Here is an 18,471-nt window from a genome sequence, read left to right on the forward strand (position 1 = left end):
TTCAAAACATTAAACTTGGTTTTGGTGTTTAACTATCAAATGTTGGGCTTCACATTTTTTTTTTTTTTTTTGTATCAGGACTTCTGAAAGAAGTTTGTATTTTCAGCTTACCAAAACGCATGGTGTGCCAGTGCCTCGAAAAGACACAGGGCATGCACTGTCCATGGTCCTGACACCTATTTGACGACTCGAAACTGAAGGGAAACTCCGTATAAGCTGTTTAGTGTGGATAAGTTCTGAAAATTAATACCAAAGTCTTTACCACAAACTGCTTCTAAATGACCTAGGTTTTATTTGCAATAGTCTCCTTCCCTATGAAATGGCACCACAGTCAGAAGAATGTTATGAACCTAAACGTTTACACAATATTTTGGAGGCCATCAGAGCAAAAGCTCTAAAAAATCTGGGTTTTCTTTAATGATAGGCGTAAGACTTTCCCTCATTCCATACTGCAGAACAGTGCAGCTTTCATAAATATGGAGAAGACTAGTTAATATTTTAATTCTAAGCAACTTGGATTTAAAAAAAAAAAAAAAACAAAAAACCAAAACCTTTAACAACGTGCGGCTGTTACTAATGAACTAAGCAGCTGATTAAAAATATAATTATGTATATTAATGCATTATTATAATCCATCTTAATGCAGAAAATCTAAATGGAAAATAAATGTATGCATTATAAAATCCTGAATCCTTTAGATTTTGACAAAGTAACAGTCCTTTTAAAATTTAACTAATTAGGACTATGTGTAAAATTAGATGCCACTAATGAGAAATTAAAAATAAGAGAGACAAAACTTATTTCTGAAATTGATTTTTCTTTTGTGAATACTTGGGAAAATTCCTGAAATGGATGGTATCTCTTCTTTGTCTTCCTCTTATTAGGACATCGGATAAGATAGTTCAGAAAAACAGACACTTTCTGTGGAAAGGTATGTCCATAATTCTAGGGAATTTTGAGTGAAAAGTTTTAACTGTGGGCCTAGGGCTGACTTTTTTTTTTCATTGAAAATGTCATGTAACTGAGACCTTTTCAATCTGTGTTCATTTTCTCAGATTGTTCTCTGCTGCCACAGTATGGTGCTTATCTGCTGTTTGAAAACATGAAAAAGAGGATCTTTATCAGAGAATGTACTCCTATTCATGTACCAGTATGACTGGTTGCCATGTAAGATCTCTTTTAAAGAGTATTAAAAAGGCTTTAAGCTGTATCTTATATTTCCTAAGAAGTGAAAAAAAAAAACAGTTTTCAATTATATACCTACTGCTTTACATTAAAAAAGCCCCTGTCTCCTCATGTCATTTGTATGTTATTTTGTCTTGAAAACAGATATAAATACTTCTTTCAGTATACATGGATAACAGCAGCACTTGAACAGGAGCCAGCATATTCTAGAAATACACTCCTTTTTTGGTATTATTATCATCTTCTAAAATAAAATATGTTTAGATGTGACATGATGTCAGGATGTAAGGATGGCACTAGCCTTCCCTACATGTAAGTTCATTGTCCTTCCTTTGATTCAAAAATACTTTCCTAACACTGCAGAAAATAAGGGCCAATAAAATCACCCTACAATCAAGAATGGATCACAGCCTACATACAGTATCTCCCCACTATATGTTCTAGAATTCTAGAAGGTTGTCATGAGCCTTAGTTTTTCTCTTCAATTACATATATCCAAATACTTGGGGTAAAGAGTAAGGATGCATTTAGCCAGCTTGGGCCACCTGAAGTCCACTTCCTTGATCTACATTATCTTATTATCTGCATCAAAATCTTTTCTTATTTCTTTATTTTCTCATTCCTATGTGATATAAAGACATATCCCAGACTCCCTTCTGACGTATAAGCTGAAGTCTTTTTAGAGCCAGCTTTCAGCTTCCAAGGTCTAAGGAGAAGAGAAATAAAGTCTTGCTGAACATGTGCATGGCAAGGACAAAGATCTCCAAGATTAACATGGATCTCTCACGCAGAAGTCCTCAAGTGTGCACTTTATTCGTACACTACGAAAAGGACTGCTGCACAATGGTGAGATTCACTTCAGACACAGACGTTCAGCATATTTATAGACAGCTGCAAAAAGGGATGCAGAATACATTACCTGAATCAGCTTCTCCAAATATATGTGGACAATAGATGAAATATCAAAAAATGAGATGACAGACAAAGAAATGCTTCCTTAAATAAAACTTGAGATTACTTTTTATTTCTTGGGTTATTTTGGTATTAGCTATTAGCTTCCCATTACAAGAGGGAAGATAAATCTGAAGGGAGGGTGGTGGAAGGTATGCAGAAACCTCAAACCCTGACAGAATGTGACAAAAATTTTTGTCTGTTTATTTGTCTGTGTTTTATTTGTTACATTATGTTTGAAGTGAGAGTAAATGGCTCACAGTCTTACACATCTTGTGCAGCGGGAATTTTGTGTAATACTGGAAAGCTATTTGAAATCATATCTAGCTCATTGTGAATTTGTTTTACTCTTACCACTACAAGGAGTGAATGAAGTCACTGGCCAAATCCATTGGCTACCAATGACTGGCAAATAAATTCTTTCCATATCCTATAAACACATCTCTAATTTAGCTCTCAGCTTCAGTGGTGTTGGTGTACTGTAGGTAAAGGTGAAATGTTAGACAAGTAAGCCATTCAGAGCTTATTAAAATAAACATTTTAAAATAATTGAAATATAAGTTAACCAATAGCCAGATTCATTTACATTTATGTAAGACTGAAAATATCATTATTCCTCTTTACTTTGTAAGTAGGTTTGGCTGGCAACGCTGAGAATCTAAGCTGGAAGTTTAGGATTTTTTTATTGTTTTTTATCCTGTAGTCATGTTGTTATAGTGGTAGTATAAGATAATGGAAAAACATTAAGGCACCAAGCCTTGATCTTGCAAAATGTTGATTGTTCTGACCTTGGAGCTTAAAGGCATTTTCACACACATTTAACTTGATGCCATGAACTGTGCCAGTGACTTCAACAGGACTATTTAACATGCTTAAGTTTAAATCTATGCTTAAGTGGATCAGAGCCACAACGTTCAGTTTACACAAATTATGTAAACAAGATTTTGCCAAAGGTATTTGGAGACTTTAATACATTATATTTACATTATATAGCTAGTATAAAGCTAAATCAATAAATAGTTCTTTCTTTGGTTAAATTAAAAGGCATAAATCCAAATCCTTCAGGCTGAGTAGACTCTAAAAACATTAGATAAACCTTCCACCCCAAGGTCTCAGCCCTACAGGTAATGTGGGCCAGGCTAACCATCTTCTGGGTCTATAGCCAAAGAATATAGATTAAAATACAACTCCAGCCCCACAGATGCATTACACAGACAGCACTCAGGAGATCTAAATAGAAACCAACTCAAACATAGTCAAAATCCCAGCAGAGTCAATGCAGTAAAGCGCTTCGGGGCAAATGTAGCTAATAGCTCCACATCGCAGTTTCCCCTACACGCAAGTACATTCAGCATCACTATCAACGTGGTAATTATTGCTTAATGCTGTGCTACAAAAGAGGGAAAACAAATTTCTGTAAATGGAAGTGAAAGGAAAATCAAGGTATTTGAGGGTTTTCACTGGTTTCTAAGGGCCACACATATCTTCAAAATATCTGAATGCCCTTCAGATATTTTTTAATATTATTTTTAAAACCATGAAAAGTTTTACACTGTTTTATATACAGGACCTCAGACTTGGGGTTTTTTTTGGTGGAATGATATTAATTAGTCATACTATGTTATTTCCCAATCACCAACCAAAAAAAGGAGTTCTAGTGAGCAAGGCACTAAACACAAAGTAAAATAGGTGCGCCCTGTCCCCAGAAGCTTAGGGTGCAGCAACTAAAGGCAGCTGACCAGATGTAGGGGTGTAGACAAAGTTTGTTTCCTACTGGGATTATAGCTATCACACTGAGCTCTGTGGCACCCAGCCAAGCAGTAGAAAGTGCTGTGGACAGGAATAAGTGAAATCTGCCTGTTACCTGAAATTTGCTATTGCCATGAAACAAGGATTCATGTGCCTTCCTGCACTCAGGTATTTTTTCAGGTATGTCAGGACAACTGACTAGATCATTAATGCTTCCTCTCTAGGTTGAAGCCTGGACAAACCACATATTATACCCTTTTCTCTGGAAATGTAGGTGTACATATTAGAGGATGGAGTAAGTAGAGAGCACAAAATATATCAGAACAGAGAAGATAGGTTGTAGACTAGCATACAAAGTTACATGAAATGGCACTGAGACGGGGATATTGAGTGCACAGACGAAAACATGACTACCTTGTGCAGTCCTGGTACTTAAAAAATCTAACGGCTATCTTGGATTTTCCCTTCACAACTCAAAGAGATAAGGGGAATGAATGGGAAAGAAAAAGGCAGAATAAGTAACATAAGAGCAGCAAACAAATGGCACGACTTACTTTTTGTACTTAGCTTAGGAAAGTGTAAACTAAAAGGAAAGAAAAGTGAAGGTTAGATTTGAGGCTAAGAAAGGGCAAGTCAGATGAAGGAAAAGTGTGGAGTGAAGGTGAGATGGAGAGCCTGACGTGGGAATGGAAGAGCTGTGAAGCAAAAGGCCAAACTGCACAGCTACAGAAAGTCCAGTGAAAACTTCAGAAAGGTCAATGGCTTTCCAAATGTGTGGCTATAGGACGAAAGGGTGCAACTTGGGACCTATGCATGAAAACAGTTTGTATATATTAACATCATTACATACAATTCTTTTATTGCCATTTCTTTCAGGAGGTCTTCTTAACTGGATCATAACTGTTTTTTTTCCGCAGGTTACTTCTTAAGTCAATGTATTCTTTATCCTCAAAGCTTCTTTTTTTGTGAAGTTCCAAGCATTTTTTTTCTAATGGTTTTTAAATGGACAAGGCCAGTTATAAAATGTGAACTGCAAAATTGAATTAAGATTCAAATTCTTTTGCCTAATTTAAGATTTTTTTACTCATAGTTAGATAAACAACTTATGCAAATCCTTCTAGAAATTATTTTACTATATGAAACAGTGCTCTTTCCAGAATTTAAGAAATAACCAGCTTATACGTTTATTAACCTCGCACAATATTAACTGTAAATGATGATTTATTGAGTTTGTTTTTTTCTAAAACTATATATTGCTGCCAACTTATACCAAAGTACTTCTTGTTTTTACAAGGAACATTTGTATATATCCTACAGACAGATGGCAACTTTCAACAGTAACATAGTTTCGCCTGTTCCTTGTCTACGATTCCCACAAGCCAGTTTATCTCCCAGAACTTCCTTTAAACTCTAACAAAGAAATTTTCCTTAAAACTGATGGCATAGAATAGTTCCCTGTTATTTTTCATGTTATTTATATCATTTCCTTGGTAGCACGCTGTGCTATTATATACTATAAATCGTATTTTATTTTGGAAAGAACTGTTGGTGGTGTTATTTTTAGGTTCAACTCTGCTCTGCTGATATCCAACCTAGCTAAGAAATAGCTGTAGGAACATTTAAAATCTCACGAAGAGTTTTGAGATGACATTCACATTATGAATGCTATGGGAACAGCAGTACTATATGAGTAAATTGATACCACTGAATAAAGAGAATGTGCCCTAAACATACATGTAGGTGCACTTTTAAATTCTAGAGAAATGAGAAGTTTGGTTTACTTTTTTAAGCATTGTTTCTGTGGCCTTTTTCAGACCAAGCAAATTGCCACAAATTGCATTTAGATGACATTTCAACCTAGTTGCAGTCAGGGACATTAGAAAGTACAGAATTTGATACCAACATGATTTCAAAGGTATGATACAATTCACTGAAGCCTGTAACTTCTATTTTTTTTTTTAAGACAAAGAGTTTACTTCTCTTTTACAGAACTGTTATTACATAACCTAATGCTGAGCACAGAAATGTGAAATTTAACCTTAGAAAAATTGTCTATTTTCTTCGCTTCATGCTTTAAAACAGTCATAATTGAGCAGTTAAGAATGGACCAGTAGATATCACTAGAACAGATCAACTATTTTTACAGGGGTACCCAGACACTTAGACAGTAAAAAAGGGATATTTGATCAATGAACCAGGAATGTGACATCTGGTGTGCAGTTTCACAGTCTTAGGGCCTCATTCGGATGTCTCTGATACCAGCATAAATCAGGAGTAACTTAGCAAATTAAAAGCAAGCACCAAAGTGGCATGGAGTCAGAATGAAGCACCTTGTGTTCCAATCTGTTTCACTCAGTATCTCGTGTCTGACTTAAGAGATTGGCTCACTTACAGAGCTCTACATTAGACATATTGCCTTCTTGTTTTAAAATATGTATGTTTAATATTTAATTTAACAGAATTCCATATTCCAGTCTCTGTGTACTGTGGAAGTCCCTTTGAGGCTTGTGGTTTGTATGTGCAGTTGCAGTTCTTCTCAAATGTAATTTGGAAGCACCACTGCCTAATGGGGTGAAAGGAAGTATCTTTCTCCAATTAATCTTGTCCCTCTGTTGAGTGAGTAATGAAGATATTGCCAAGCCAGTGGCAATTTGTAAAGTAGGACTTGAGCCAGGCTCACCAAAACTCGTTTAATTTATTGTGTGTGATAGTGGAATACTAGTAGAGGTACAGGTCTAATCAATTCTGCACACACTTCAAGCATGCACATCTAATTTAGACTACCAGCTTCAAATGACAACACACTCAAAAATGTTGCCAACTCTGAAATATTGGTTATAATGCTACACGTAACTGTTACTGCACATGAGATTGCCTAAGTATAATAAAATAGCTACTGTAAATTTAAATTGAGCCTGTGTTTATATTTTCACAGAAATATAAAAAAAATTTTTCATTATATTATGCTGTACAATATTGCATAATATATGCCAAGATGAGGGAGCCATCAATAATATGCAAAAAAAATAATTTAACAATTTTTAAAAATGATCACAGATTTTGAACTCATGATCTGTTGGGACAAACCGTAGAAAGCCTGAAGTTACCTAAGGGCAACAATGGCAGAATGAAAATGGCAGTTTAAATGATACCTGGGTGACCATCGCAGCTATCCTGCAGGAGAGACTATTTTTGAGACCATTTAGCACATCTAGAATGTGGCATAGCTCTCTGAAGTAAAGAATATAAACATTAAAAGGTCAGAAATAGAACAAGTAAGTTACCCGTTCACATTGGCAATGGGAATCTTTGCCATTTGGCTCTGACCCACTTTGCCATTTCTGCATCCTAATGACAATTACATGTCCCATACTGCTATTTCAATTTCAATTTTCATAGAATTAGTGAAAGTATTTAAGGAGTTAATGGAAGCATAGTGCTTTCTTTTGAGAAAATATAAAATTAGATTAGAAATTAGATTGCCTTGAAAACATTACATGCAGCAAAATGTGCACTCAGAAAGCCTTCAGGAGTAATCATCTAAGCATGTTTTCTTGTGACTTGCATTTTACTGTTCCACAATAAAGAAAAATTAAAAAAAACCCAAAACATAGGTCTGCAGCAAGATTCTGTTGTCTCCAAGAGGCACAGTTCACAACCTCATAATCCAGGAGAAGCAAAATTGTTTCAAACCATTCTCCATCCTCACAATCACAGGCTGCTGCAGGGAGCTGTAAAATTCCCCTGGAACGACCCGGACGGTAATCAGTGGCTACAAGGCAGCGGGACAGATATGCTGCAGCCTTCCCCTCACATGCTACCCTGCTTCAGCACCGTGCCCAGCACGAGCACTTCAGAGTTTGTCCTCAGACGGCGTCGTTAAGTTACCTTTCACCATGTGCTACCAGGGGTATCGTCCCTTCGCCAGGAATAGAGCTTTTAAGGGCCTCTTTATGCCAATCTCATTCCTCTTATCTTACATAAGGGGCCAGAGCAGGGACGGCGCTCACTTTCTTAGCTCTAAATCTATCCTATATGGCACGCAATTCTCTAAAGTACAGCCAGCTTCTGCTTTGATGAAGCGCTGTGCAGTGAAGACTGAAGGATCCTGTTTTTCACCATTTAAAGATGTATGATAGCAACAAAGCCCTATGTTAAAATATTTAACTCGCAGAGAACTTATGGAAATTGTCTATTCAAGCTCAGCAAAGACATTAAATTACCAAGCTGTTCTAGGACAGTTGTGTGTGGAGAAAAGCCAGAAATGCTCTGAGATTCTAATGTTACTTACAAAGATTACAGCGTGAGCCTGATTCAGAAGCTTCTTATACAGATCAGCATGGTGAGCTGCAGAATGTTACCATATCAATTTCTGCAAAACATACTGTGTGTGTAGGTATAGATATAAAATCAGGACTTACACACAGCACATTTCCTGCCACGTTTTGAATGGCATCTGTTTGTTTAGTTTGCTGAAACACGAAAAATAATATTTAGCAGCTACTGGTAGCACAATGTTAAAAAGATTTAGGAGTATAGCTCTATCTGTCAAAATGAAGATAAAAGACAAATCCTTCTATCTCAGTGTTTTAATCAGTCAGATCAGGATTTTGATGAATATGCAAATTTGACTGTTTATACACTATTTTCAGAGTGAAAGGAAACAAATTCAGTTTCATTATAGAATTAATGACATCTCTGTCCTCTAAGATTAATAATTAAAACCCCACACACATTAAAATGATAGTGCTCCTTCCTCCCACCCTCTGAAGATTTTACTTTTCTGGTTTTTTTAATATCCTTTTCCCTTATAGTTGTTTGTCCCTCTAATTGGAACGATTAATAATTAATACCAGTTCAGGGACATGTAATAGTAATTTTTAGAACAAGAACGGTACTTAACTGACAAAAGGGTTAAAAACCGCTTTCCTTTGTTAATTCTGTTTTTACTCTTCTCCATAAGTTAATTTTTCCTCCAAGTTTTATGGCACCATAGGGATCTCAATGGCCTACTCTAATTCTGAAAGCCTTTTATTTATTCCAGTGCAGCCTATACATATTATTTCATTCTGATTTTCACGATATATGCTGGGATTCTTTTTAAAGCCCCAACTGAGATCAGCAGCCTTCGTAGGAATCGCAGCTTTCTTTTTCTGACATACACACACCAAGTTTAGACCAAATCAAATCTCAGAGAAAAGATTAAGGATATAGGACAAGTGCACTATAAAGTCTGAGAACACAAAGGTAAAAAAAAAAAAACCAACCCAAGATATGAGCTATTATTTTTTAATCTGATGATTTCTGAGGTGATATGGGAGTGGCTGAGTCATGCTTACCAAATACTCAGGACAGGCAACATTTCAGAGAAAGGTTATAGCAAAGTGAGCAGAAGTTCAGCCTTACCATTAACCCTCCTTCCTGCACCAGAAGAACTACCACATTTCATTTTCATGTAGCCACTAGGATCTATACTAAGACTACCAAACATCTCTTAATTTCAAATCATCAAAGCAGACATTTTAACAATAAATAAAATAGGTAGTTTGTGTACGGTTTGCATTATTTTACCAAGAAAAGCTATATTCCAGTTCCAAAGACACATATTTCCTTCTAAACAGAAAAGCTCTTCCAGAAAGACAAATGGACAGAGTACTCTAAAAATCACATTTCTTCAATAAAGCTGTTTCAGTTTTATCCTTTATTGTCTTCAGAGGTGAGTTGATCCTACACGGGAATTTAGCATTGCCTTGCATATCGCAAAGGAAATATTTTATGTGAAATTAAATTAGCATTTGTCTATATTTCACCATGCACGTACGGTACCTCATGTGTTATTGACAGCAGTAAAACAAATATGTGTGTGTGTGTACTTTAGCAGGGATGATGAATTATACTTTACAAGCATTTAAGGGTAGACATTCATAATGAAGCCTGCTGGTTGGCAAGCGTGCCTTTACTTACCACGCTAAGTCCTAGTGATTCTCTGCAAAAGTAGTCCATGTTCCTCCTTTCTAGGTTGTCAAGATAGTGCTGAAGGCGAGTATAGGTGTAAGGGTAGCAGTAAGCAAATTGATAAGTGTCATCCTCACGGTCAAAACAAAAAGCAAATGACATGACGTAGTTCTTCCTGTGGTCTGGGCAGCGATAGTAGTACACATTTTTAGAAGGTATTCTTTGCCTAAAAAAAAAAGAAAACCAACATATATATACATTGATATAAGAAATCTGTACAAAAATGCTATGTGAAATTCAAATTTCCTCTAAAGGATAATTAAATGTAGCAGCTTGAACAGCTCAGGAGCTGGTGAGCAGATCCCAGAGCCTGCGGAGCACTCATGGAGACAACCTCCAACGCCAGGGACACACGCATGGCAGAGCTACTGTAGTGGTGCGCCCGTCGCCACAGGGACTGCAGCTCTCTGCAGGTGCCCAGGCTGGCAGAGTCACCATAGCAAGGGAGAGCCTATGGTGGGAGCATCACACATCCGGAAAAACCTACTCCCAAGAAGCAAAAAGGATGCACAGGCAGTTGAGCTATCCTCTACTTCACCGTCAAGATGGTACAATCTCATACCACTACACAGGCTTCAGCCAAACCTCTGGCTGGAGTATGGCTACATCCTTCATACAGGCCTACAGCACAGAGGTGAGGCGTAATTCATGAAGGAATGTCAGTAAAAGGCAACACTGACAGATCTGTTACCAAAATTCAGGACATCTTTATATTTTTATTATCCTTAATAGTCAAGGGATATAGCAACACATACCCAATAAATGGAGGAAAAGATAAATTCCTGAGGTTAAAAAAGAAACCTCCAAACTTAAACAAAAAAACTTCAGGTATGGAAAATAACCTGGTCCTAAATTAGAAAGCAAAGGAGAAAAGGGGATTTGGTCCTGTTCCAAATTAGATTGCTGCCCTCCTCAAGAGTTCTGACTTATAGTATTGACAAGATAAAACTGAATATACATGATGGTAAATAATCATAATAGAGACATTTATGTCACTGTTATCAGGCTGGTATCTGTTCAAGGAATAAAAAATGTCTGCCTGGCTTCTTTCACCCAACTTCAATTACGCTGTTATTTCACAACAGAAACGAGTAACATTTCAGAGATGGGTCAGACAGTTGTTCCATGGACAATAGATGTTCAACATTTCTATTTGCACTCTTTCTTCATTTTCTAGATGGATTTTCTAGCTTTATTTAGACAGGAGATTCTCTAGTCATGCCATACACTTGTAATTTGATGTAACTAACTTACCAGTCATGTTTGGCAACAAAACACTATGGTCCTGCAGCCTCTAACTGATTCAATTACACATTATAAACAGGTCTCATCTAATGACTGGAGCAGATCTCAGCTAAACTAGGATCACGGTCAGGAAAAACTTAACAAGATTTACAGACGTAGCAGTAGTAATGTGCCTCTTTGTAATAGTTCCGAGAAGCTGGTCTACTGCAGAGCATCAGTTTTGGCCTTTCACTGCTAATATGAAATAGAGGACAAAACTCTCTCATTATGCAGAAGTACGTGTTTACCAATTAGCAGCAGCTAAGGAGTCTGATCAGCAAGACTCAGGAGCAACAAAGAGAAACAGAAAGGAATTGAGATGTTCTTGAAAAAGTACAATAAAGAGCCAGTGATGCAGTTAATCAGACTTGAAATAAGAATTTATTTGCCCCTTTTACTGCCCAGATTCTTGAACAGTCAGGACTTCAAGAATTTACTTCAGTATTTTTGGTTAAATACGGTGCTTGCTTATCACTGAGATTTGAAAATGATTTTTAAGTCACAAATGTGAAGGACAGAAAAACAATTCCTTTTTTTTTTTTTTTTTTAAGTATCAGTAGGGGAAAAATGCCACCAGCCGTCTGCATGCAGTACCCTAACCTGATAGGTTTCTCTCCAGTATCTTAACATATTTCTATCATTCACCCTTACTCTGGAGTACTATAGGACATCCCTCATTTGATCTCAAATCAAGCAGATGATATGGCAGTGGGTAAATGTCTTCTAGCTCCCAGTCCTCAAACTGTAATGCAAGTTTAAACAGTATGTTGCTGAGTTGTTGAACTTTATTTGTTTCCAAATTAGCATGGGAGAAATAATAAAGGACAAGCCTCACTTTATGCTATAAAAATTTCATGTAAAATGAGACCAACAGGAGGAAATTCAGGATTTTAGAAAGCCTAATGCTAATTGAAATTCATCTGCTGATAGTTAATGTTTAAATGACACATAGTTCTCCTTGGTTCAATAACTTTCTACTTTTAAGCAAGTTGAAGACAACTTTGTTAACGTATTAAAGGCACTTTTGATATTTCATTCCCTTTCCCCTTCATTATAGAAGCTAAGCATCTGTTTTATTATCCACTTTGACACATCACTTTATGGCTGCACTTGGCTATTATGGCTAATCTTGATGTCTAGGACATCTGGTATTGACATTTCACTATCTGGTGTCTGACACAACAGCAGAAACCATCCTCAGTTCCTAGCTTTAAATTCACCCTCTCAGGGCAGAAAGTGCCCAAACTCTTAATTCAAACCATATCTTCCAAAAATAATTATAATAGTACTCCTGTCACTGCTAATCTATTTTTATCTTTCCTAGCACTTTGTCACTGCTAATCTATTTGTGAGTCATATAGAGAAAGAGAGTTAGTGTTTAGATACCAGCAACAGATCTTTACACACAGGAGCCTAATCAGATTGAGATCTTATCAGGGAATTAAAGGGGGGAAAAAAAAAGGGGAAAGAAAAGGAAAGAAAAGAGACACAGTGCTAGATATCACCAACTGAGTTTTTGATAACGAAAAGACATTGCTCAGTTCTTGAATTAACCTTTGTGTCCTAGATGCACTATTGTTTACTCTTTCCCTTTTTTGTTCTAAGCCTTCTGGAAAAGGACACCCACACACTGTGGCAGCAGCTGCTCCTATTAATTTAAAGCTATTACAAAAATTAAAATTAAACCCAATTACTTTGGCTGGTTTATAGCCGGGGAACGGCTTAGTCTGATTGTTCCCTCTGGTTATGGACAAAAACAATATTCCTACCTACAGGCAGCTGCCAGTGGAATACTAATGCATCTAGGGCCTGGCAGGGACGCATTCAGCACGCAGAGTCTAACTGCATTTCTTACTGGAGAAAAATATCTTATCATGGATCTACAGAAATGCACCAACTTCTTACACTCTAAGTCACAATGAAGCTGATTTGTAGTTAGAGGGAGGAAAGTCAAATGACGGTAGAAAGCTTACTGCTCAGATTTGTCATTTTGCATTTCCAGGCAGCTCACACCAAGAAATGCACCCTGCTAATTGATACACAACTGCCTGGATTTCAGCGCTTCGCAATGGCTGTTTAAAGGAGAAGCACCCCAATTGCAACCGCAGCCAGAGAGCACAACATGCAAGCAACTAATTTCCAGCCTGTTTTTAGGAAAATACATTTACAGAAATGAAGCTTGATATTTTACATCATTTTGAAACAAATTCAGACAGCCTAATCTTAAAGATAAATGAAAAAAATCTGTCTGTCAGAGGAAGAAGGAAGTACAGAAACCAAGATTCTATCTCTATTTTGACACTCATAGTCCAGTGATAGTCAAAGGGTTTGAGTGTCTTCTCCTCCTGCCTGAAAAGATAGCACTGCCAGCCCAGCAGATTTGTTACTCCAACTGTGAATGTACACGTGCTTGTCTGTTCCTATATGTTTGCTACATCGCAGTCTGGAGTCAGGGCATTTAGTTTGTTTTGGTAGCGTGCAGTAAGATCAAAACAAAAAAAAAAAAATAAATTGTAGTCCTCATTCAGTCTCAAAAAATTGATAGCCTCAGAGGTCCCAGGACTTACTCTTTGCTACTACAATAGGTAGGGAGGGGTATTACACATAACTGAGCTTTGAAAATTTTGTCCTACTTATTTCAACTCTATCTTGGCCATAATTTTCATCTTAAAGGCAAATGTTATTATCTATTCTACTTTTTTTTTTTTCTCTGCTACTTTCTTTCCCTTTGAAAACTGGGAGTTAATCAAGACTTTGGGGAACACACTGGAGGGTGGCAGGGGTGCTGCTGCGTGGCATCTGTTCTTTAAGTTTTAAACACATAAGGGTGCTAATCAAATCCTTTTGTGGTACCACAACACAAATAATTAGAAAATAACAATCTTTGGAGCGCTTTCCCCTCCCTGTTGCATGACCAAAGCAGGGAGCTCTGGCCCAGCCAAATTCCTGATGACTTTAATGAGCAGCCTAAACAGTCTTTGGACCACTTTGAGTGTGGCACTCATGAACTAATTATTCAGTTCCTTGCCTCTACAGGATTGGGTTAGACACATCACAGTCAGTAGACTTCAAAGTAGAAAGATGATCTTTGGAGGAAAAACAAAAAGCTGCAGGTGCTGTAAAAGATCAATGGCCAAAGGAAAAATTAAGTGATCTGACTTGTAGAGAAATGCTCAAGTGAATCTGATTGCAATGTAGTGTTAGCTGTGGTGACACACTGTGGTGATCATTTTCAATTGCCATCAATTTGCAGTTGGAGGGGTACAACTTAACAATTTCACAAATTTCCAAGCTTGCGTATGTAATTCAAAGAGATGAGCCTGAGTGACAATTGTAGAGGAAATTAAGCCTAAATTTTAAAGACATTTGAAGCACAAAACTTGATTCCAATTCAACTTTGGAAAATAACCTTCAGGTATTTATTGACACTACCCAAAATACTAGATCTAGCTACTCCTTCTAAGTGTTCACATTTGTTAACTGCAAGAAATCCAACAAACTCTGTAGAAAATATAAGGATGTAAATCTTGCACTGCAAACTCTAGGAGACAGCCCTTTCAAATTGAAGGCCGTACTGACTTGTTTCTCTGTTAGTCTAAGCCATTATTCTTCTTCTTGCTTATTCTTGTTGACAAGTGGAGCTGACCATCTTCAAAATTCCTAGCTTACTTGTGACAAAATAAGTTTGTAGGGTTTTTTCTTGCACATAATTTTATACTTGATTCACAGAGCATGGAGTGACAGTGAATATGTCAGATGGTGTTAAATATTTTTTACAGACAACTGAACAAGTTCTGGCACAGCTAACTCAGTTTCAAGACACTGCAAAATAAGTCCTGCTTTTATTCTTGCTGATATGTATTAGAATGTTCTCCAAATATTTTTCTCATTTTTAACAGTCTACTATGTACTTCAAGGTTTTCCACCTCTACTAATACTTGGTTTCTTCTTCTTAGGTACAAAAATCAAAATATTGTGTAATTCAATGGCTTTCATGAAAATCGGAAAACCTAGAGATTAAGCTTTCAAAGGTTAAAGTCCTGTGTTTGCAAAATTCCTTACAGAAATGTGGTCCTTGCCCACGAGCCAGTCTTCTAGATCCTATGATAATAACAGTAACAAAAATATAATTAAACCATTCTGCCTAAAATCAGAGAGAATCAGTAGAAGTCATTATTCCTAAAAGTGACAAGAAATGCTGAGGAAAGGGTGTACCATGTAGAAAGCACAGTGAAGCAGCATGGAAGGATCCCTACTAGCAGATCATGATTATGAGATCTAGAGCAACGCTGAAAAGCTGTCCCTGGGTTCTGCTGGCAGATATGAAATCATCATGCTTCTATTCACCAGAATTACGAAGGGGAGGGCTGCTAAATTATAAATTGGCAATAAATACTGTTTTAAATGGCTGAATGACTTTTTAGACAGCTTCATATAAGACAGGGCAACATTGCATCCCACAAATGGAGAACTGTTGTGTCAGGTTCTCCAAACCTCAATACAATTTTGTGGGAGAAGTTTTCCTTCGGTGTTGTCCATCACTCATTTTTCTGTCTCCCATAAATATAAAACATGTTCATGCATGTCCAGATTTGGCACAATGCCCTCTTTTGACAAAACATTTTAATATGTTTTAGAAGAGCTGTCAGCTGGTAGCAAAATTCAAAATCTTTTGCCAGTAGCAAGTAGAAGTGGAGTTTCCAGTGGATAAGCAGCTGATTTTCCTTCTTTTCTGCCTCCCATTACAACCAAAGCTACACTCCCTTCTCCATCTTTTGTTTATTCCGTCCAGTTGCTAAAGCTTGTACTGCAGTGACTTTCCTCTGAAGCAGCAGTTCCAATACTGCAATTATTCTACAGAAACTCTCTTTTAAGCTGCAGGGATAATGAATGGTGCTGGGTTTTTTCTGCTGTTGAAATATGATTTGCCTACTGACCACAGGTGTTCCATCCATGTGTTGCTTCAATACCAACATCGCCATGCAGTGCTTATAAAGGAAGGAAGAAACAAAGGGAGAAAAGCTGACTTTCCACAAAAATACTAAAACAAGAAAAGAAAATAGTAAAGTTAGCCATACAGGCGTTGTGATACTCTAAAGAGGAGGATCACTGCAAGAGAAGGATGCAGGAGCCAGCATTTCTGTTCTAAAATGCAGTTACTGCGGGGGGGGGGGGGGGGGGGGCGGGTGGACCTAAACACAGGGTCCAAAAAAAAAAAAAAAAAGAAAAACCAGTTTTTGTGGAAGTAATTGAGAAAGAGTAGTCACAAATACTGTTAAAGAAGTGGAGAGATTGAAAGAATTAAGTCATCATTAATAATGTTGTACTGGAAAAAGGTGAGGACAAGAAACACTCCACCACAGCATATAAATCTGAAAACCATATAGCAGTGCTTGTCCTAGCTTTGACCTGTACCAGACTCTCTGGCCATAAAAGAACAAGTCTACCAACAACTTCAGAAGACAGTTTGAATACACCAACATCAGGGAAAAAAATAAGCATATAAAAACCAGAAGAAAGCATATCACTGACTGAATCAGACAGGAAGATAAGTTAGGAGGCTGAAGGAAGGAAACCAGACTGGCACACCACTAGCATACTGGCTACAAACAGGCCAGAAATAAAGTGTTGGAATGACTTAGAATAAACGACCTTTTAGGAATTTCCCCTTATCTACTATCTGGTGGGGGGGCGGGGGGGGGTGGGAAATGCTTGAGGGAATCATGTACTGGACAAATTTTAGGAAAGGCTGCTCCATGAGAAATAGTTTATTCCTATTCAGAATCTCTTCAAAATATCTTTATTTCAATCAGATTTCTCCCTGACAGCCAGTTCAAGGGAATTCCAAAGAATTTCATTAACATAGTATTTTAGTGTCTTCATGGGCAAATTCAGCATTCTACACCGTTATTCTTTCATATCTCCACTATAATCTGGAGGGATTGTATGTCAGATTATGTTGACTGGGAAACATATACTTAACAGATGATACAAGCTATAAAACTGAGTCCTTGCAATGTTTGGAGAATGTGTTGGCCTGGGAATGAGGGACCAACCTCAATCCCAAATTCAAGTCCCTGAACCGCACTACCAGTAGACCACTGGGTCAGCTCTAATAGCCTCTTAGCCTCAATTACCTAATTAGCCTTTTCTTCACTCGCCTCTTCTCCCCTTCCCATCTGTTCATCTATTCCCACCACTCCCTGTTCTTCTGCAAGAATAATTTTTAAAATCTATGTTAACTTCATTTAGGTTAGTCTCTAGTGACTTCTCCTCTATGCAAGAATAATTTATAAGTCTCAAAAGAGCCCCAACTTGAGGAAGTATTTCAGTAACATCTGAATTCTGAAATCCATGTTTAAAATGTTGACGATTTCACAGTCTAAATACAAAGTTGAGATTGTTAATTTATGTCATTTTAATGTGAAATTTAACTAACTACCAAAGGAAGGAGAATGGATATGAAATAGATTTTACCAATTGTAGCTTGGTTGATAGTGGCCTGGCCTTAGTAAGATCTGAAACCTTCTGAAAGCCTTAGCTTTCCCAAAGTATATTATTCCTGATAAAGATCAGAGCATCTCTGATAGTAGATGATGTATGAGTAGAATAAAGACAAAAGAAAACAGGAAATTGTCATCATGGATCAGGCTTTGTTAGCTGGGCAAACTTACCCATAATATCATGCTTTATCCTATCCTCTGTCTCCATGCAACGAAGACTGAGTTCAGTAATTCATTTTTAATGTCCCATTTCTTACGCCTTCTAGCACCTTGTTCACTTTTTCCACCATAACAGCATCTCAAACAGCTTCTGTTATGGAACTGCCAACAGCAATGCTCAGGTTTTTTTCCCTTCAGTTAGAGGATAAGATTTTTGTGTGGTTTCCTCCACATATTAACTTCTCATTTATCAGAACTGAACCTTCTTTATCCATCTGAGTTACTTGTTTAGACCACTCAGAAGTTTCTAACAGTGTGCTACAAGCTTAAATTACTTAAGTAATTACATCATTTTTAAGTGTTACCACCTAATCCTTCACCTCTCTCCCCAGATCATTAGTAAATATATTTAGCATATGCCCTGATAGGTAATTTTAAGGAACACAGCTGCTAGCCTTTCACTGTGATGAAAACTGACCACTTAGCCCTTTGCCTTTTTGTTTCCTTGCCGGTTTTTGATCTATGATGATACTTGCCCTGTCACCATATGTGACTACTTAGCCGTTGGAGCAGTGTCTTGTGACAGACTTTGTCACAGGCTTTTAAAAAGTCAAAATACATTATG

The 18,471-nt window shown here is 37.2% G+C and overlaps 1 protein-coding gene across 1 annotated transcript in view; it reads right to left on the reverse strand.

The window, feature by feature from the left end:
- Window positions 1–18,471, reverse strand: part of AGBL4 (AGBL carboxypeptidase 4) — a 914,318-nt gene that overhangs the window by 552,270 nt on the left and 343,577 nt on the right. The window contains exon 5 of the mRNA XM_086754116.1: window positions 9,850–10,066. Coding sequence (XP_086610242.1) covers window positions 9,850–10,066 — 217 coding nt within the window. The remainder of the gene's footprint in view (window positions 1–9,849; window positions 10,067–18,471) is intronic.

This window comes from Chlamydotis macqueenii, chromosome 8, assembly GCF_036417535.1.
Source record: "Chlamydotis macqueenii isolate bChlMac1 chromosome 8, bChlMac1.mat, whole genome shotgun sequence".
In the NCBI taxonomy this organism is placed as follows: Eukaryota; Metazoa; Chordata; class Aves; order Otidiformes; family Otididae; genus Chlamydotis; species Chlamydotis macqueenii.